The sequence below is a fragment of the Rhincodon typus genome, chromosome 6 (assembly GCF_021869965.1).
Source record: "Rhincodon typus isolate 14 chromosome 6, sRhiTyp1.1, whole genome shotgun sequence".
Lineage (NCBI taxonomy): Eukaryota > Metazoa > Chordata > Chondrichthyes > Orectolobiformes > Rhincodontidae > Rhincodon > Rhincodon typus.
In genome coordinates, this window is record NC_063337.1 from 2,464,782 (window position 1) to 2,486,983 (window position 22,202).

A 22,202-nucleotide genomic window follows, 5' to 3' on the forward strand; every position below is an offset into this window, starting at 1 on the left:
GCCTCCCACTCTCTGAAAAGCATGGAATTCTTCTAAGGTATCTTCTCATCTCCCTCCATGATCCTGAATCCATGCTTACACACCCATTCACCGTCCAGTTAATGTCACCAGAGTAAATTGATCTCCTGGAGCAGATGTGGATGATGAAAGAGACAAGGAAAGTCTAGAAGAGTCCTCAGCTGCAACATTTGAGTAAAGGTCCTGGAAGGCTTGATACACATCTGTAGAAATCTGATCAGATTACACCTCAGTAATAAGTCAGCAGAAACAAGATGATAGTAACTCATTGCAGGAAATCATCCAAGAGAGAGAATCATGATCTTGTTTAGATCCTATAGCACAAAAATGGATGAGTCAGGCTACCTGATCAGTGTTGGTGTTTGTGCTGCACACAAACCTCTTACCAATTTCAGCTCAGCCTATCAGCACGTTCTCCCATTCCTCTCTCGCTTATGTGCTCATCTAGCTCCCCCTAAATAGATCTAACTGATTTTGTATTGCTGAAAAAAATACTTACTTCTGTGGTAAGTGGAGCCCACTTCAACAATCAGCAATCCCTTCTATAGTGTAAAATGTTGTTCCCCCTTTACATTGGTATTTCTTGCAAGTGTTCAGATGAGTGCAAAGCAAAAATATTTGACGAAGTGTCTTTTTTCCCCAACAGTGCTCAAGTTCCATACTGCCAAATAATTGTTTCTATACTATTTACTCAACTTACATGTTCTCAACACCCTGTGTAAAGAAATATCTCTGGGTTTATTTGTAACTTACTTGTATTTTGGTGTCTTCCATAATGGGAGCTTCTCTTTTATCGTACCCTTTGAAAACCTTTCATAATCTTGAAGACCTCTATATCAGTGTCACCCATCAGCCTTCAATTATAGAGAGTTAGAGCCACAGACTGTTCAGCCTTTCCTGATGGGCATGATCTATCAGTTCTGTTATCATCCTTCTCAAAGTATATATAAAGAAATAGGGGAAGTGAACCTGAATTATTGTTCTGTGCATGTAGTATAATTAGACATTATTAAAACAGGTGAAATTTACGGAATGTTTCATGGGCAGTGATCACTACATGAAATGAACTTCAGATAAGATTGTGAAGGTGACATCCTGGGATAATTTATGCGAAAGATTATATACAGCATTGGAGGGAAATGGCAAGGTCACTTTACATCACCAACTTAAGATTGAGTGAAAACCTTCCTCATCTGTAATTACCTTGAGGGGAACTTGGTTCTGGGTTCTGTTTTAGTAGAACAACAAAAACATAATCAGACGAGGATTGAATTTGGCATCAAGTCATAAATCTAATGAATCACACAGGGAGGCTATTCATAGAGTCATGGAGATATATAGCATGGAAACACATCCTTCGGTCCAACTCAGCCATGCTGACCAGATATCCTAAATTAATCTAGTCCCATTTACCAGCATTTGGCCTATATCCCTCTAATCCTGTCCTAGATATATGACCATCCAGATGCCTTTTAAATTTTGTAATTGTACCAACCTCCACCACTTCCTCCGGCAGCTTATTCCATACATGCACCACCTTCTGCATGAAAAAGTTGCCCCGTAGGTCCCTTTTAAATCTTTCCCCTCTCACGTTAAACTTATGCCCTCTAGTTTTGGATTCCCCCACCCTGCGGAAAAGGCCTTGTCTATTTACCCTATTTATACCGCTAATGATTTTATAAACCTCCTTCAGCCCCCAATGCTCCAGGGAAAATAGCCCCAGCCTATTCAGTCTCTCCCTATAGCTCAAACCCTCCACTCCTAGCAACATCCTTGTAAGTCTTTTCTGAACCCTTTCAAGTTTCACATCATCCTTCCTATAGTAGGAGACCAGAATTACACGCAGTATTCCAAAGGTGGCCTCACCAATGTCCTGTACAGCCACAACATGATTTTCCAACTCCAGTACTCAGTGCATTGACCAATAAAGGCAATTATACCAAACGCCTTCTTCACTATCCTCTGTACCTGCGACTCACTTTCAAGGAGCTATGAACCTGCACGCCAAGGTCTCTTTGTTCAGCAGCACAACCCAGGTCCTTACCAGTATATGTCCTGCCCTGATTTGCCTTTCCAAAATGCAGCACCTCACGTATATTTAAATTAAACTCCATCTGCCAGTCCTCATCCTATTGGCCAATCTGATCAGGATACTGTTGTACTCTGAGGTAACCTTCTTTGCTGTCCACTATACCTCCAATTTTGGTGTCATCTGCAAACTTATTAACCATACCTTCGATATTCACGTCCAAATCATTTACATAAATGACCCAGCACCAATCCTTGTGGCACACTGTTGGTCACAGGCCTTCAGTCTGGATAGCAATCTTCCACCACCACCCTCCGTCTTCTACCTTTTGAGTCAGTTCTTTTTTCAAATAGCTAGTTCTTCCTGTGTTCCATGTGATCCAACTTTGCTAGCCAGTCTACCATGAGGAACCTTGTCGAACACCTTACTGAAGTCCATATAGATCACATCCACTGCTCTGCCTTCATCAATCCTCTTTTTCCACTTCTTCAAAACATCCATTTTTCAAAAAAGCCCATTGTGTCTGCATTGGCTGTCTGAATTAGCATTTTACTCAGTGCCATTGTCTTGCCTTCTCCCCACAACCCTTCATAACTTCCTTTCAGGTAATTTTGAATGTTTCAGCTGAACCTGCCTTCACCACTCTTTTAAGCAGCACATTCCCCTCCTGTTAATGTTGCCAGAGTAAATTGGGGAGGCAATGGCCTAGTGGTATCATCGCTGGACTGTTAATCCAGAGACCCAGATAACGTTCTGGGGACCCGGGTTCGAATCCTGCCATGGCAGATGGTGGAATTTGAATTCAATAAAATATCTGGAATTAAGAATCTAATGACCATCAGTCCATTGTTGATTGTTGGGAAAACCCATCTGGTTCACTAATGTGCTTTAGGGAAGGAAACTGCCATCCTTACCTGGTCTGGCCTACATGTGACTCCAGACCCACAGCAATGTGGTTGACTCTTAACTGCCCTCTGGGCAATTAGGGATGGGCAATAAATGCTGCTTAGCCAGTGACTCCCTCATCCTGTTAATGAATTAAAGAAAAATTCAAGACCCTAACCACTTTCTGCTTGATTAAATTTTTCCTCGTGTTGCATTTGCACCTTTTGCCAATCATTTTAAATCTTTGTCCTCTCATTTTTGGTCCCTTTACAAGTGGAAACAGTTTCTCTCTCTTTCTTCTGTCTACATCCCTCACGATCTTAAATACCTCAATGAAATCACTGGTTAGCCTTCTTTTCTGCAAGGAGAGCTCTCTTAACTTCTCTAATCTATCTTTGTAACTGAAATCCCTCATCCCTGGAACAAAGCAATATTAGAGGGGGAAATGACCATAAACCTGTGCACTTGGGCGATTTTAAGATATGACTTGGAGAAGGAGACAGTGGTCGAGAGAGGCAGTTGATAGGGAAGGAATACCAGAGCATTGGACCTCAATAGTGGAACCGTGGAAATCAGGGACACAAGGGACGCGAATTAGGGAAGCTCAGAAATCTTAGAAGCTTACACAGGTGACAATAAGTTGCAAATTCAATTGCTTTATGATTTACAAATTTTCACTGATAGCACCAAAGAATGTTAATGATTTTCATCTGTACTTTTAACCATTGTAACTCTGAACAGTAACATCCACGTTCCTGTTCCTTAACTGCAGAGCTGCGCAGGTCTCACCCTGCTGCTGGAAATGTGGTCTCCTGGCAGAAGATCTTGCATACAGAGGATGTGGAGCTTGAAATGGCGAAGGTGAGCTGGTCTGGGTTGTGTCTGCTTGTTACCTGAAGTGGTCAGATGTGACCCTGATGGCACAGGCTTGAGAGTCTTTAGCTGTTCTTAATTCTTTTCAAGCAGAAGAATAGTACTCTATGCAACTCTATCATTTCCAAGGAGCAAAGTTGTCTTTGATTATCTTAAACCAAGAAAAAAAAGCTGTTGACTCTCGGTGCCTTTTGGACAAGAGGGCTGCAGGTGTGAGGAGAGCTTGCATTTCTCAATGGCTTGTTGTATCTGGATTTCCTCAAGGTAAAGGCTGGGACATGTATTCTGTGCCATTAATATGGCCGAGAGCTCTGCAGTATGGCCACTGATGGGCATTGACCAAATTAGTGAAAACACAATGGGATTGATCTGGCAAAATAATGTGGCAAGTATTGCCTAACCAGCGTGCGCCAGCTGAAGTTGAGATGAGAAAGTGAGACTTCTAATCATTCTTTTTGTGTTTTTTGTAGGTGGCAGTCCTCTTACTTCATCTCCACACCATGGCCAAGCAAAACCTGTGCGAGTTTGAATCTCTTGATATAGACACCCAGGTAAAGCAGATACATCATACCACCACCACCAACCACTGCCACTCCCCACCCCCACCCCCCGAATTTGGGTGACACTGGCAAGCCAGCTACTTGTTCGCCTTTGAACGTGGTGTTTGGTCTTCTCATTGAACCATTATAATCCCTGTGGTGACAGCATTGCCACAGTATGGTGATGTTTATTCAAATTATTATTGGCCTGGGCACTAGGGAGAAGATCAAAAGTTTTGTATAGCTGGAGATCAAAGTGCTGTAGAGTGGCTGGTGTCTGTGGAACCAGAGTTTAGCAAGGATGGGATAGTGCTTATGGAAGGAATATTCAGCTGGGGTAGATAATGTGCTTTGAATCTGGGAAATGTTTCCATAGCAAACAGACTACCCGTTTATTCAGCATTCACTTTCTCCAGCAAGTTCTGTTTTTGTGCCTGTTTATTCTCCTGTTGTTGAAATAACATTATTCTAAATATTCATTACGCAACACACAACATCAAATCTATATATAATTTTTTTTTAAGGCCTGTTCTTGAATTTAGATTGTTCTTTGCTTCCTGAAACTTTATGCAGAGATTTAGAATCGTACAGCACGGAAACAGTCCATGCTGACCAAGTTTCTCAAACTAAACTAGTCCCACTTGCTTGCAATTGGCCCATTTCTCTCTAAACCTTTCCTATTCATGTACCTCTCCAAGTATCTTTTAAATGTTGTAACTGTACCTGAATCTACCATTTTCTCTGGCCGTTCATCCCACATACAAACCACCCTCTGTGTGAAGAAGTTGTCCCTCGGGTCCCTTTTAAATCTTTCTCCTGTTACCTTAAAATATGCCCCCTAGCTTTGAACTCCCCTGCCCTAGGAAAAAGATCTTTATTATTCACTCTATCTATGTACCTCATGATTTTATAAGCCTCCATAAGGTCACTCCTCAAGCTTCAGTGGAAAAAGTCCCAGCCTGTCCTTGTAGTTCAAACCCTCCAGTCCTGGCAACGTGCTGGTAAATTTTTTTCTAAATCTTCTCCAATATTATCCTTCTAGCAGGGTGACCGGAACTGCACACAGTACTCCAAAAGGGCCTCACCAACATCCTGTGCAACCTCAACATGACATCCCTTGTTTCTATTTTGTTGATCTTAAAAGTTGGAATTGACTTATCCGCGCCTCTGTTTCCTTCACAGGGTGAACTTGTGGGAATGCTTCGCTATGTTCTCGACAATGAAGAAGGAATTTATTTGGATAATAACTTGGCTGCATTCTTGCGGAGTAGAGGTAATTTATATTTCTTTGAAAAATTACTTTGCAGGGGATAACTTTGTCTCAACAGCATGCAAGCTATTATTTGTAAATCATTTTCATACGTACAGACCATAGGAATACAAGTAGGCTATTTGGTGCTCAACACCGCTGTTCCATTCAATAAGATCATTGCTGATCCAGTATTCCTCATATCCACTTTCCCACCCTTTCCCCATAACACGTGAGTCTCCTACTGATCATGAATCTATCAATATCAGCCCTTAAATATAAGCAAGGACTCTGCTCCCACAGCTCTCTGTGACAAGGAGTGTCAAAGAGAGACAACTCTTCGGGAGAAGAAATTCTTCCTCATCTCAGCCTTAAATTGTAACCCTTTTATTCTGAGACTATGCCCTCTGGTGCTAGGCTCTCCCATGAAGGGAAACATCCTCTCACATCCCATTAAAATTGGAATAGGACATGGAAGAAGATGCTTAGGCCCATTGTCAGCTACTATTGGTCCCTATTAGCAGCTATTGATTCCCCCAGGCTGACTATTACCCATTCCTTTGCCTGCCCAACAGCCAGTATGCTTGCTGTCTGGGCTCTATTTCCACCTATCATTTACTCTTTCTGCCTCCTGTCATTTCATCTTCAACACACATCCCACCTTTTCCTAGCTACAGTCAGTTATCACTGGACATGAAACATTAACTCTGCTTTCTCCCCACAGATGCTGCTAGACTAATTGAGTTTCTCCAGCAATTTCAGTTTTTCTTTTGGATTTCCAGCATCCGCAGTTCCTGGTTTTGTTTTGTTGTTGAGTGCCCAAACCGGTTTAACCTTTTACTCAAAAGACAATTCCTCCATATCAGGGATCTTCCTAGTGAACCTTCTGTGAATTGCCTCCAATGAAATGATGTCTTTCCTTAAATAAGGGGATCAAAACTGATCTCTACTCCAGGTGTGGTCTTATTAGCACTTTGCAGTTAGACTTCCCTACTCTTGTACTCCAGCCCCCTTTGAAATAAGAGCCAATGTTTCATTAGCTTTCCTGATTTCCTGCTGCACCCTGGTGTGCTAGCTTTGTGTCTCATGCACAAGTACCCCCAAGTCCCTTTTGTGTTGTAGCTTCCTGCAGTTTTTCTCAGTTTAAGTGAAATTAATTTAAATGAAAACCTATCTGTCTCTGTTTTGAACTTGTCTGTTGACTTTCTCCAAGGCTCAACAGCTTTTTGGGAGAGAAGGTGTTTTAGATTTCCACTCCCTTTACTTCATGACTCTGCCCCTCTTTGTTTAGCCCCCTGTCCCATTTTCTCTGCCACACTATCTGCTTCCTTCAAAGGCCCATAAACCTCAATACCAATTAAACTTCCTTATTCAAGAGATTACAAGAATGCAAAATTAAAAACCTCAGCTTGACTTTCTTTAATGTTTTATTTTTAACTTTATCCTTTTTTAGCCACATCTCCAGTCGCCCGTTTATTCAGCGCCAGTTCAGATGAGACTGATTCGCCAACATTCTGTGAGAAAACTGGAGGGCATAAAACAAAATTTTTAGCATCCAGTGTGTACAGGTCAGTACTCTGACATGATTCTGGTGTCCTAGACACACTCTGCCTCCCACCATTTAAAATAACCTGTTGTATTGTACTTAAAGGAAAAATCATTGCCTGTATATATTGTCAATATTAAAGTATTCAGTTATACGAGGAATAGGAACAGGAGTAGACTGTTTAGCCTCTCTATTTTATCATGGCTGATTTTCATGCTAACTCCTTTATTTCATATTTACTAACACCAGTTGTTAGGATTCCAGACTAAATGGCCAAATTTATGTTACAGTTGGCTGGGGTACCAGTTACATTTTAACGTAAGCAAAGAGTGAGACCCCAGATGCTTGATAAGATAAAGCCATGAAAGCCACAGGATCCCATAGTTTCAATCAAACAGTAAACTTTACAATACAAGACGAGGATAGTGATACGATCATCAATATGTTTGCCACTTAATTGTAATCCGCTGTTGAAATATGATCTGAGGTAAATATGGGTAACAGACACTCTGTGGTCAAGCACCCCCCAGAGCACATCAGAAAACAAATGCAGCCATGACAGATGGCATGGATTTCTCAGCAATCCCCCAGCCATTAGTGACATGGTGAATCATTAAAATTGTACAAGAGATTCCAAATTCTTCTCTTCAAAGGTGTAACTTCAGAATATTCTTGAGCTACTCAACCGTGGACTGCCTCAATGACTGCTCACATTTGAGTCTCTGAATTGGGACTGTACTTTTCTAGAAATTGCATTCCAGCGTCTACTCTCGGTCAGCTTTTCACAGACAACTAGCTTTACCCTTTTGTTTCTCTGCCTTGAAAATATTCTGCTTCCACCATGTTTTCAGATGTTCCAAACAGTTGTGACCCTCAGAAGAAAAATCACCTTATCTCTTTTAAATGGACAACCCTGGATGCTGTCCACAGCTAACTGGTCAAGAACCTTCAGGATTTTCTTTCAACCAATCTACCTTTTAATCTTTTAAACTCTAGCAGGTACAAGGCTAGCCTATCTAACCTTTCTTTATAAGGCAACCTGCCAATTCCAGGTGTTAGTCTATTAAACCTGCTCTGAATTCTTTCCAATGTATTTACATATTTCCTTAAATAAGGACCAGTACTATGCACTGTAGTCTAGTTGTAGGCCCACCAGTGTCCTGTATAACTGAAACATAACCTCCCAACTTTTGCTTTTAGTTTTCCTTGTGATACGTGATAACAGTCCATTAACTTTTCTAATTATTTGCTGTGCTGACATGCTGACGTTTTGTGGTTTGTGCATAGGGCACCAAGATCCATTTGCAGGTTGGAGCTCTGTAATATCTCGACAGTTAGGTAATATGCTTCTCCCTGCCAAAATAGACAATATGACGTATTTCCCCCTCCTCCATTTATCGCATTTTTGCCTGCACATTTAACCTATCAGTTTGTTTTTATAACCACCTTGCCCCTTCACAGCTTGGTTTCCTACCTATCTTTGTGTCGTCAAACTTAACAACCATACCTTCAGTCATTTCACTTAAGTCATGTATATAAATGGTAAGCAGTTGAGGTCCTAGCACCATTCCCTGTGGCGCATCACTTTTTACATCTAGCCAACCTGAAAAAGACCCATTTACATCTACTGTTTCCTTTTAGCCAGTCAATTATCTTTCCATGCCAATATGGAAATAGAATGAGAAGGCCCATACTAATACCCTTTAGGGAAGGAAACTGCTATCCTTACCTGGTCTGGCCTACATGTGACTCCAGATCCACAGTTCTGTGGTTGACTTTCAACTGCCCTCTGGGCATTTAGGGATGGGCAATAAATGCTGGCCTAGCCCTCATCCCGCGAATGATTTAAAAAAAAGTGATACCCTATACACGTTTGACCTTTTATTTTGTGCAATAACTTTTTATGGGGCTCCTTATCAAACACCATTTAGAAATCCAAGGACATTACATCCATTGGTTCCCCTTTGTCCACAGCACATATTAACCTCCCCAGAAGTCTTGCAACAGATGGTCGAAAGTGATTTTCCATGTTCAGGATGATTCCAACATGATTTGAACGCATAGCAATGATGTGAGAACTGTTTTTGTACTTGAACTGTTTTAGCCCTGCTATTATTTGAGACTTCTTTTTATGAATTTCCCACTTCCATTTATTTTTCAGCTATTGTCACGGTACAAGTTTTGTTCGTCAGGCATCCATGATCAAATAACTGGAGCTGAACTCATTTTTAAAATTGTTAACATGTTATAGTTGCCATCTTGTATAGCTGACTGTTCACTCTGCTGTGTCTCAAACTTGGCTGCCGAGTGCTGGAGACTGTGAATGTTGTGAATCACTGTTTTACTTGAGAGCTATTCTAGGTATTTACCGGTTCCAAATGAACAGAGTTTATTAGCTCAAAGATCTAAAGAAAGGGTCTGCAATGTTTTTGTGGTTGTTATCTCAATGCTTCCATTTTTTTGCAGTTCTGCACCATCTAACTCTCCAACGTCACCCATGCGGGACTTCATGCAGACCCCATTAGTCCAGGTGCGGCGGATGAAGAGACAGCTTGCAGATGCACGAACACTGCGTGATGATTTGGAGATCGAGCTGACAGAAGCCCGCAAGTTGCTTACCGAGAAAGGTAACAGAAATTACATTCCCCCACAGATTGGTTTCTTTGGATGTATTGCTTGTGCAATGTGAGTGAGGAGTCTTGAGGTGACTGTATTCCCAAAGCATTCTCTTGTTTGTTGTCCTCACTAATGGTGGTTACAGGGCTGGGGATCTGCTGAAGTGCATCTTGTAGCTGGTGTGTACTGTAATCATCCTGAATCAATGATAGTTGGCACAGACGTTGTGTCTACTAGCGCAAATGACAACCAAACAGAGACTTGATAACGGCCCTGTCACTGAGCCGTTGCATTTTCTTTTTACATTCTCATTCATGATACATTGGTGTTGCTGGGCATTTGTTTCCCATTGCTAGTTGCTCTGAGAGGGTGGTGGTGAGCTTCCTTACAGTCAATATTTGTAACTGTTTGATTATAATTGAGTGGCTTGCTAAACAGTTCAGAAGGAAGTTTACAGTTGACTCTGTTGACATGCGTATAGACCCAGACTGAGAACGAATGGCAAGTTTCCTTCCTTAAGGGACATTAGTGACTGGACTGATTCCTGGGATGGGAGGACTGATGTTTGAAGAAAGACTGAATTGGTTAGGACTATAGAATGAGTGTGGTCTCATAGAAAACTATAAAATTCTAACAGGACTAGACAGGGTAGATGCAGGAATTTCCCTCTCCTGTGGAATCCTCTGCCACAGAGAGTGGTTGAGGCCCAAATAGTAAATCTTTTCAAGACGGAGATAGATATAGTCCTTTGGGGTAAAGGGATCAAAGGGTATGGGAAGAGAACAGGAACAGGGTACTGAGATGGATGGTTGGCCATGGCCATATTGAATGGCCTACATCAACTCCTTTTTCTATGTTTCTATGAACCAGTTGAGGAGATAATTTTGTGGGTCTACTTACAGTACATGGACTGCAGCAGTTTAAGAAGGCAATTCACCACCAATTTCTCAAGGGCAAATGGGGATGAGCAGTGAATGCTGACCCAGCCAGTGACAACCCCCATCCCACAAATGAATTTAAAAAACCTCGGCTCAGGAGTAAGAAGAGGAGGAGAATGAATGAATCCACCCAATGGACTGCTCCTCTCTGGCACGTTCATCTGGTAACTCCCCAGGTTGTGCATAAACGTGGCTTGGATTTGATTGTGACTCTTTTCACGATTATATTTTTTGGTGACTTCTGTGAGTAGCACTCCTACCTCTGAGTGAGACCCACTTCAGCAACCTGAGCACAAAATCTAGGGCTAGGCCAAAGTTGTGGGATCATAGGCTTAAGTCCCGCTGTCGCAGCTTGTGGAATTTAAATTCACTGAATAAAATGTGGAATTGAAAGCTGGTCTTTGTTATGATAACAATGAAATTGTCATCAATTGTCATTAGAATGCATTTCGTTCACTAGTATCCCTTACTGAAGGATACCTGCCATTCCTATCTGGTTTGGTATTCACGTGACCTTAGACCCAAAGCACAGGGTTGAATCTTACCCATCGTTAAATGATCTTGAAAAGGGTTATCTTATGCTAGTCTTGCCAGTGATGCTGACATCCTATGAATGAATACCAAAATACACAGGTTAACACACTGAGTCAGTAATGAGAATATTCTGCAATATTACTTTTTTGGATGAGACATTAAACCAAGTCTTTGCTCTCAGGTCGACATGAGAGATCCTACCAGCATCATTCAAACTCTCCTGATGTTCTGTCAAATGTTTATCTTTCAGTTTAAGTATTTTGGCCATCATCTTTATCATGGTCATGGGAACTTGTGTTCAAATTGGTTTCTGTGTTTCCTACATTATAAGAGTAGCTACACTTTGAAAGTATTTCATTGGCTATAAAACTGCTTTGGGATAGTTCAAGATTATGAAAGGTATTGTATAAATGGTAATTATTTCTCCCTTTCATATATATCTATTCTCTAAACAGGACTCAGTATGGCTCAGGTGGGCAGCGCTCACCTGTAAGCCAGCAGGTCCTGTGTTCATACACACTGCAGAGTCTTGGGCTTGTAATCCAGTCTGACATTTGCAGTGCAGCACTGAGCGAGTGCTGCATGGTCAGATGAGCAGCCCTCAGGGTTGGCGAGGGGAGTGGGATTACTGCATTGTGTGAGCTATAGTTGTTTTGTTGAGAATTACTGACCCTTTGAATGAGAGTGGTTAGTGCAGGTGATAGTGTTGACTTGGGGGGAGGGGGATTGCCAACACCAGAGCTAATTGTAAGCAAGTGGAGAAGATTTACCTTCATGCTGCCTCTGTGATTTCCTTGTTCTCTTTCACTAGAAACACAGATCTCAATCATGCAGCAGAAGGTTGAGCGTCTCGTGAAACTGACTGAGAAACAGACCAGCGAGGAGGATTCTGATGAACTCAGCAATATGAGGGATAAATATGAAAGGTATCCCTGCAGTCCTGAAATCTTTTCTAAAGGCAGGAAAGCACAGAACAGCTCACGGGACCCTAATATGGTGATCAGAGGGGAGTACATAAGTAATGTAGTATTTACAGTATGGAAAAGGGGCCTTATCTTCCCTGGTTCATGTCTGTACTCATGCATCGTGCAAACTGCTTACAACCCTCCATCTCATCCTATCATCCGGTTCCTTCCTCCTTGTTTATTTGCTTTCCCTTTAAGATGAACACAATGGATGCATTCAGTGAAACAAGTTGTACATTCTGACCACTTTCTAGACGTGTTAAAAGTAAAAGCTTCTAAATATCCCTTGAGTTTTATTACAACTAATTGACATTTAATGGTCTCATGCATGAGTTGAAATATTTTCTCTGTGCGTACCCTATCAACCCCTTTCATTATGTAAAAACATTGATTGCGTTACTCTGCAGTCTTCCTTGCTCTAGAAAAAAGAGCTTCAGCTTGTTCACTATTTCCTGATCAGCGTAACCTCTCCATACTGATATTTTTATAGTGAATCAAGTTTGCACCTCTTCCAAGTGTCTTCACATCCTCCCTTTAATATGGAGACACAGTACTCTATGTGGCCCCGTCAAGATTTTGCAGATTTAATGTAACTTCTCTGCTTTTCCATCCTAATCCTCAGACATAAAACTTGAAGCTTGATTTTTTTTTTTTTACCCTTAATTCACCACCTTTTAGTTTGTTCTTCTTGTGCAAACTGGACAACCATGAGCCATTTAGTGGTATCAGTTCCCTCTTCCACCCTACCAGCTTTTAAAACCCAAAGCTTTGACTTCAATATCTGAGTTTCTAAGTGTCCAATCGTGCATCCCAATGTGGCAGTTAGAAGTAAGGAGAGTTCCTTTCAGTTACTATGCCCTTTGCTCTGTGCTGGTATTCAGTGGCACAGTTGAGATATTGCACGGGGTCCTAGGCCTGATGTTTCTCCCACTTGGTCCAATGGTTGATGGATTTTATTTACAGTTTTGTTTCTTTGGTTCCTGGCATTGGGGGCGGTTGCAGGGTAGAGGGGGAGTGAAGAAGAAAAAGTCATAGGCTCCCACCTTTTGAAGGTATTTTTATTTTGCTGTTGGTTTGCCTATTTATTTTTTGAGTGCTTTAACCATTGAAAACCTTCCCCTTCGACCCAGTTTGTTAAATCGACTGCGTGATGTTCAGAAGCAGTGCCAGGATCTGAAAACTGAGAAAAACCAAACAGAAAGAAAGATCGATAAGCTTGAAGAAGAAAATGGAGATCTTTCATACAAGGTATAATTTTTAGTTATTGTGCTATTGTTTCCTGATTCTTGAAAGAAGTGTCCTTGGGTGGATCTATTGCTGCCATACATTTTTAAGACTTGTGCCTTAGGGGCAGTAGAAGGTTTTAAAAAAAAATGCTTTCCAAAGCCTCTTTCACAATTTCAGAGCATCCCTAAGTACTTTTATACCCAGTAAAGGACTTTTGAAATAGTATAATGTAGAAAATTACACAGCACCTTCCAAATCCATGCCCAAGACATAATTGAAGTCTAAGTCAGCAGATATGTGGGAATATCACCACCGGAGTGTACCTCTCTGAGCCATTCATCATCCCGACTTGGAAATATATCACTGTTCCTGCAATGTTGCTGAGTCAAAATTCTGGAATGCTCTACCTGAGGCACATGGACTGGAGCAGTTCAAGAAGGCAGCTAACTGCCACCTTCTCAGTGGCAATTAGGAATGGGCAATAAATGCTGCCCCAGCCAGTGACGCACATGTCCAAAACTGCATTTTCAAAAAAGTAAATGAATCTTTAACGGAGTTGAGAAAGGATTTATGGTGGGGGGGAGAAAGACTTCAGATCTATTCTTCCTGTCAGACAAACTAGTTAGGAGCAGGAGTAATCAATCCACTTAGTCCCTTGAGCCTGCTCTGCCTCTGAACGAAGCCACATGGAGCACCACAACCTGCATGTTTCTCTCCAAGTCGTGCACCATGCTGAATTGGAGCAATATCAGTGTTCCTCAAAAATTACAAGGTCAAAATCCTTGAAATTCCTTCCTGACCGCACTGTAGGTTGCATTGATTCAAAAAGGCAGCTCAACACCTTCTGAAGGGCTGTTAGAGGTAGTTGATAAATGCTGACCTGGCCAGCAATATGCATATCCCATTCAAGAATGAAAACTGCACAGTCCTAATGTGTTTGTCAGTCTGTTTCTCATTTTAATGTCAGCTTGGCTCAGTTATAACCCATTCATATTTGGTGTCTGAAAGGGTCATGGGTTCTAGTCCCACTGTAAAGACTAGAATACATAATTCAGACTGATGCTGTAGAGCAGTGCTGAAAGAGTGTGGTCACTAGCAGGCGAATTTGTCACTTGTGAGACTTTGTTGCAGATTAATGCAGAGTCTGCCTGCTTCATTGTGAAGGTTTAATTTAGTGATGTGATGTGTCAGTATATTTAAAGTATTTTTATTTCTTAGTGTTAACTACTTATGTTTGCAGATGGAGCTTGATTGATTCAGCAGTTGACAAGGTTTTCTTTATGTTGATTAGGATTCATTGTGTGCTGAAGAGGTAATCAGTTTTGCTACTTCAGTCAGTGTTCACAATTACTTTTAAATTGTTCACTGTTGCGGCACATTGAGAGATATTTGAAACAAGAACAGAAATTGCTGGGGAAACTTGACCAGTCTGGCAGCATCTGTGGAGAGAAAGGAGAGTTAAGGTTTTGAGTCAGTGATCCTTCTTCAGAATAGTTCTGTTTAACCAAGTGTACCTTGTTTTTGGCAGCCAAAATCCTCCAGGTCAATTTTCCGATTGTGGGCTGATTGGTTGTCGTCATTTGACAACTCTGTCATTGCTTGTTGATCCTGGGAGACCTCAGCAGTATATCCTGTGGCAGAGGTGAATGGTCACTGGTTTGATAAGGAATTGGTATTTCTGTTGCTCCTCCCACTTAATGACAAAGTCAGTCATCCCCAGTCAGCAGATGCCTTGGGAGTGTAGTGAGACTCTTCTGTGTGTGTCTTATGCCACAGGTTCGTGACTTGAGCAGTCGTCTGGCCCAGTCCCAGAAGGCCCTGAATGAGCTAGCAGATGAGCACGAGGCAGCTGTACCCCTTTGGGAAGAAAAGCAGAAGCAGCTGGAGAGTGACCTTTGTATCACGCTCTCGGACAAGGTAAGAATTATTTGCAACAGTGTAATCCGAACAGTCCTGGGGAGGTGGTGGTAGGAAGTGAGCAGTTATTCGTAAAGTATAACTAGATGTAGTGGTAAAATTTTATATAGATTGCAGTATCAGAGACTACCAGGATTTGAAAAATTAAATTGAGGCAATGAATCATATAAATAAAGTCTGTGTTGATTTTAGCTTAGCTGAAATGTGATGTGATGCAAGTGCTTAAAATGGTACAGGGTTCAATAGGGTAGAAAGGGAAATGTTTCAAGATCAAGGAGCATTACCTTTAAATTTTTAATTATTAATAATTAAATTTAATAATTAATTTAAACTTAAAAGTTTAAGGATGATATCAGGGTGCACGTTTTCACACAGAGGAGTGGAAATCTGGAATTCTCTCTTCCCCGAGTGGCTGTGAAAGCTGGGACTCAGCTGAAGGACTTTTGAGACTGAAACAACAGATTTCTAATGAGGGATACAGAACTATTTCTCACTCTTGATTGCCCACATTCTACACTCAATCATTCCCTCAAGCATCAGATTGTGGCCATTTGCTTTGCTTGCTGTTTCTGGATTCTTGCTGCGCTAGACACTCACCTACAACGCAGCATCTGTAGTAGTGACAAAAACAAAGTTGCTGGAAAAGCTCAGCTGGTTTACTTTTGGTTTTTATCTGTAGTAGTGCTTTCTTTGAGTGTGAAGTGAGTTGAAATCCAAATCGAGGTGCAGATAAGGCAGCGTCTTTCTCTCTCTCCATAATATTCTCCAGCCTCTCAAACTACCAATCTGGCTTCTTGTGCATTCCTGACCTCAATTTCTTTGCAATTGGTGGCTGTGTTTGCAGATGCTGAGGCTCTATACTTGGAGCCACCTCTCTTTTGTCCTTCTAAGCCGATCCTTTAATCCTGACTTTCTGACAAAACGTCTATCATCCACCGTAATATTTTTGCATGTGGTTCTGTTTTGATGATGCTTCTATACTGTTCTATGAATTGTTCAATATTTTAAAGATGCTGTATAAGTGTAGTTTGCCACCTTCTGTTCTGATGAAAAGTATTGAGGATGTGAAAAATGCTATATAAGTGTATAGTTATTTAAGGAATCACCTGAATTCAGTCATGACTTTTGTTTTCTGGTTTCTTAGGATGCAATGTTATTGGGTGCTACACTTTTTTGGGGCTAATTTTTAGTTTTTAAATGTTTCCTTTTTTGGGTTTTTCTTTGGTACTTGACAGAAATTGTTGGAAGAAAAAGTACAAATCCTGGAAGGAAAAGTCTCCTTAATGGAGGATCAGCTGAAGGCAGCTGGGGAAAGTTCCACTGAGATGAAAGGAGAGGTCATGGGTGACATTCTCCAGGTAAGTTGCTTCGTACAAAACATGAGAAATTGTGCTGCATGAAGTCACCGAATCATAGAATTGCGACAGAGCAGTTTTTGGTGACAAACCTGTAGCATTTTGAAAGATTTGCATTGAAGAACAACTTTAGCTTTTTGGAGGATAATTCCAGATATCCATGATCCTTTGTGTGAAGGAGTGCTTCCTGACATCACCCCGCATGACGGTCTAGCTAATTAAGATGCTGCCTTCCTTCCTCATTGGCAGATGCACCCCAGCTGCAGAAGTAGTATCTCTCTGTACCCTATCAAATCATTTTAAACATCTTGATTAGATCACCCCTTAATCTGTTATTTGAAGGAATGCAATCAATTAAAGTTTTGCCTTATTTGACTTATTTCATCTCCCAATCTTCTGTCATTGCAGTTGGAGGCTCTTAAAACGGAAGTATCACAGCTGACAGCCAAAACTGCAGAACTGGAGCAAGAAAGCTCCCTTCACAAAGAGGAGAAAAGCCGACTTGCTGAGACGATTCGTAGCCTCGAGCAGTCCATCAGTGAACTGGTCGAACAGAAGGATCAGCTGGAGCAAGCTGCCCGGGTTCAGGAAGATAGGCTCACTGGGCAGCTGGATGCATTGAATGTGGAGATCATGAAGCTGAACAATTCCTTGATGCAAAAGGACCTGGAATTGGAAGAGGAGAAGAAACTGAGGCGCCAGCTGGCTGATGATTCTCAAAGCAAAGAGAGAGCAGCCCAGCAAACCGTCCTTGATCTTGACTCCAAGGTAGAGACGCTCAGCGAAGCCCTGCGGACAAAAGAAGAAGCACTGCGAACACTTGAGAAAGAGGTGGGCGCTGAGCGAGAGAACATGGCACAGCAAGTGGCCACCCTGAAGGAAGAATCCCAGAAGATCAATAACGAGAAGGCTTCCATTATCTCTCAGTATGAGACATTAAAGGCTGAGAAGGAGGCTGAACTGAACCTTGTCACTCAAGAGATTCAGGTTTTGAAAAGTAACCAGTCGGAAGTGGAAAACCTAAGGAGCGAGAGGGACACTTTATCACAGAAGGTAAAAGAATTGAGCTCTGAGGCTGCAGAGGCAGACTCCAAAAACCAGAGCCTCCAATTGGCTTGTGAAGCCCACAATCAGAGACATGCTGAAGAGGTTGCAGCTCTTAAGATGAGGTTGCAGGAGACTGAAGGCGCACTACAGGAGCATAAGAGCAGATTGGCAGGTCTTGATGCGAGCGCTCAAAATGTCAAGACCCTTCAGGAGCAGCTCAGTTCCCTGCAGGGGACAATAGAAGCATTAGAAAATGAGAAGAAACAATGGGAAGAGGGGAACACCCTAGAAGCTGAGCGCTGTTCCCAACTGGCAAATGAAGTGAAGGGGCTTACAGAGGAACGTAATCAGGTTAGAGCCCAGTTAGCCGAAGAATTAAAACGTCAGGAGGTGGTTGGGGCTGAAATGAAGCAGACCGTGGATGAACAGATGGAAAGGTGCAGCATACTGCAGAGTGAGCTTTCTGATGCCCTGAGGATGGTTGAGGAGAAAGAGAAGAAAGAAGTGAGGCTTCATGAAACCGTAGCATCTTGGAAGGAAAAGTTTGAGGTGATTCAACAAAAACAAGTTCAGGGAAATGAGGTTATTGCATGTTTAAAGGAAGAACGGGAGAAAGTCCAAGCTGAGCTGCTGGAAGAAAAGGCCAAGAGCAATGGGCTTGAGGCGAGGATAAACCAGTTGAATAATGAGGAAGAGAGCAAGGCCTCAGCACTGGAGAAGGAACTTTGCAATGCGCTGTCACAAATTAGGGAAGAAGAAACTTTGAGAGACCAGGCTCGGGCTGAGGTGTTGAGCTGGCAGGAGAAGTTTGAGACTGCTCAGAAGGAAGCATCTCAGCGCCTGTCACAGATGGAGGAGGAGGACAGGCGAAACTCGCATGAGCGAGACCAAATACAGAAGGAGCTGAGTGAGGCAAGGGAAAAGGTGGCTCTCCTTGAGGAGCGGGTGAGCCAGAACAGCAGTGAGCAACAGGACCAAATCTCGAAGCTGGAGGCTAATCTTGCCAAAGCACGACAAGTGGCAAGAGAGGATGCAGCACAGAGCGAGGAGCTTCGCGCAGAGGTTGGGACATTGCACAGCCAGCTGGCAGAGCTGAGGAAATCCCAGTCCGAGGGCCTGGCCAGGGTGGAGGAAGAGCGGCACAAACTGTCCAAGGAAAAAGATGCAGCCAAGGTAGAACTGGAGGCTGAGAGGGCGAGCAAGCTTGAGGTGGAGGCTAGGTTGCAGCAGTCTCTCAGTGAGCAGCAAGAACGCCTCGTGGCTCTGCAGAGTGAGGTCTCTAGTGCCCGCACCGCCAGAGAGGAAGTGGAGACCAAGGAGAAACTGATGAGGGGTGAAATTGAGAAATGGCAGGAGCAGAGCAGACACCAGCAAGCCAAGATCAATGAACTCCAAACAGAGGTATCAACCATGAAAAGCATGAAGGAGAAGATCATCAGCCAGGAAAGGGAGATGCTGCGTTATGCAGAGGTCTTGAGTAAGAAGGAGGAGGAGTTAAGTGAGCTTGGGTCCAAACTGGCAGCAGGTGATGAGGCAGTCCGACAGCACAAGCAGCAAATGGACTCCGTTGAAAAGGAGCTCTCCGCATCCCGCAACCTCTGCCAAGAAAGGCTGAGCAATATTGAGGCATTGAAATCACAAGTAGCTGAACTGGAGCTGAAGTGTGAAGGACAACAGGGCATCATTGCCCAGCTGGAGACGGAGAAAACAGCGCAAGGTTCTCACAGCCATGAGCATGTGACAGCGCTACAGGGAGAACTGTCGTTAGTCCGTGGCTTGCTGAAGGAGAAAGAGTCAATGGAAAGGGCCTTGAAGGAAAAAGTGTCCCTGCACCTGGAAGAACTTGCGAAGCAGAAGGAAAAGGTTCGCGCCCTTGAGCTGGAAATCCCAACCTGGCAGCTGAAATCCTCAGAAGAGCAGAAGGAAAATGCGAAGCTGAGAGATAAGGTGGCAGCACAAGCAGAAGCATGCAGGAAGCTACAGGAAACCATGGATGCTTTGAGGGCAGAGCAAGCCTCTGAGGCACAAAAGAGAGACTCGACGGAAGAAGCAACAAAGCTCCAGAACGCATCCCTTAAAATGGAGATTGCTGCTCAAAAACAGGCAGCTGAAAGGCTTCAGGAGGAACTAGCTGCTAGGAGACTAGCAGAAGCAACACTAGAACGCCAGGTGCAAACAGACAGAGAACGAAGTGCCCAGATGGAACAGGAGTTGCTCCAGTTGCGTGGCCAGTTGGGAGAGGTCCAGTCTGCAATGCGGGCAGCTGAGTCACAGCGCCAGGAAGAGCTTGAGCAGCAGAAGAAGCTGCTGAATGAGTTGAAGGCGGAGACCAGGCAGCTGCCATCTTTGAAGGAGCGCTGTAAGGAGCAAGAGCAGGAGATACAGCGACTCCAGCAGAGTAGCAACCAGCTGAGCTCCGAATCTGTCTTGGCCTATGGGAGACTGGAGGCTGAACTGGCCAAGGCCCGGGAGGCACATGCCAAAGAGCTGAACCACCTGAAATCTTGCCATGCTGAGCAGGAGGCTGCCAGCAAAGCAAAAGAAGACGAGAGCCAGAAAAGAGTGGAAGAAGCGACCAGCAAGTATGAGAAAACGAAACTCATGGTCCTGGATGAGCGACGCAGGTTTCAAGATGAGCAGCAAAAGCTGAACGCACAGGTAAATAGTTGTTCTGTATTAAACTGAAACAACAAGATTGTTAGACAACTTGACAGTATGTGCAATGAAGTTGTCTTCTCTTGTGGGAGAATCCAGGAGCAGAGGGGTATTATCTCAGAATAAAGGGTTGCATGTTTACGATCAATGAGGAATTCCGTCTCCGAGGATAGAATTCCACAGGTTCACTTTCTCACAGAGAGCTGTCACAGGTCTTTAAGTACAATCAAGGCTGGGATAGATTTTTAATCAGTAACAGAATTGAGGGCTACGGAGAAAAGGCAGGAGAGTGGAGTTGAGGATTGTCAGATCGGCCATGATCTCATTGGTCTGCTCCTACGTATTAAAATCTTAAAATAAATCTGTTTATTTTTCTTCTCTAATCAAGTTCTCTATTCCTACAACCTCCTTTTTAAAATTCAAAGGTTTTGTTTGTACTGCTTTCCAAATGCATTACGTGACACGTGTGCCCATTTGACCAGTGTGGTTTTATTCTCTTGTTTGTGTCTTTTGCCAAAGTGGTTAACCTCACATTTTTCCACATTACACCCCATTTGCCATGTTCTTGCCTGTCATCCCTATTTCACCACACAAACCATAATAAATACAGTCCATATTAATATATGGGGGAAGCAATGGCATGGTGATCATGTCACTGAACTGTTCATGCAGAGGTCTTGGCACTGGGGAGGTGGGATCAAATCGCCACTTGATTTATTGATGGGATTTAAAATCTACCTTTGGAGAGTTAGATTCAATGACAGCAGACTGTCAATGTTGCAAAAGTCATCTGGTTCACAAATGTTCTTTAAGGAAGGAAATCTGTTCTTACCTGGTCTCGTCCACGTGACTCCAGACCCACAGCAATGCGCTTGATTCTTCCCTCTGAAGTGGTTTACCAAGCCACTCAGTTCAAGGGTAATTAGTAATGGGCAAATGATTTTACCAGTGACACGCTCGCCCCGAGAAAGAATGTGTTTTTTAAAAAAACGCAATCAGTTAATATGATAATTCTGTTGCAGGAAGTCGCAAGTCAAGTTCTGTCAATTCGAGTACCTGCCCATTATCCCTACTGTTCATCTCAAAAACCATTTGATGAAGAACCACACAACAGCTGTGAGCCAAGTTAGAGCTCCTGACTAAAACAGACAGTAGCAACAGAATTGGCTGAATGACAGGAAAGGGGAGTAATGGTGGGTTTTTTCAGACTGCAGGAATGTTTATAGTGAAGTAACCCAGGGGTTAGGACCTTGCTGCGGGTGTTGGCTTGCTCGCCAAGCTGGCTGGTTATCATACAGACATTTCGTCACCATGCTAGGTAACATCATCAGTGCAGCATCGGATGAAGCGATGTTGTTCTACTCTGCTTGGTGTTTATATGATCAGGTCTGTTAAGTTGTGTTGTGTCATTTCTGGTTCTGTTCTGCATTGGTTTGTGTATGGGGTCTAATTCCACATGTTTGTTGCTTGCATTGCGGGTTTAAAACCAGGCCTCTAGGATTTCCAAGAGTTCTAGAATTCTGAGAATAACCAGGGCAGACCACATGAAAATGAAACCAGAAGGCTCGAATACCACCACCCCCCCACCCCTTTTCTACAGCCTACCCAAAATACATGAACCAGACATCCCCCTCAGACCCATTGTCTCCCTACCAGGCACACCTACACACAAACTGGCGAAGGACCTACAATAGAGACTGAAATACCTGGTTGATGGATCATTCACCCCACTCCATCCACTCAACCTAAGAAGTCCTTAACAATCTCAAGAACATTAAAATCAACAACGACAAGATTATGGTCTCCTTT

General features: G+C 42.9%; 1 protein-coding gene across 1 annotated transcript in view; it reads left to right on the forward strand.

Moving 5' to 3' along the window:
- The first annotated feature begins 345 nt into the window (after nt 1–345).
- numa1 (nuclear mitotic apparatus protein 1) overlaps nt 346–22,202 on the forward strand; it is a 56,412-nt gene continuing 34,555 nt past the window's right edge. Inside the window, exons 1-11 of the mRNA XM_048597851.1 lie at nt 346–376; nt 3,705–3,793; nt 4,276–4,356; nt 5,527–5,617; nt 7,047–7,161; nt 9,606–9,766; nt 12,039–12,153; nt 13,323–13,440; nt 15,196–15,336; nt 16,572–16,694; nt 17,100–20,396. Of these exons, the coding sequence (XP_048453808.1) occupies nt 346–376; nt 3,705–3,793; nt 4,276–4,356; nt 5,527–5,617; nt 7,047–7,161; nt 9,606–9,766; nt 12,039–12,153; nt 13,323–13,440; nt 15,196–15,336; nt 16,572–16,694; nt 17,100–20,396 (4,362 nt within the window). The remainder of the gene's footprint in view (nt 377–3,704; nt 3,794–4,275; nt 4,357–5,526; nt 5,618–7,046; nt 7,162–9,605; nt 9,767–12,038; nt 12,154–13,322; nt 13,441–15,195; nt 15,337–16,571; nt 16,695–17,099; nt 20,397–22,202) is intronic.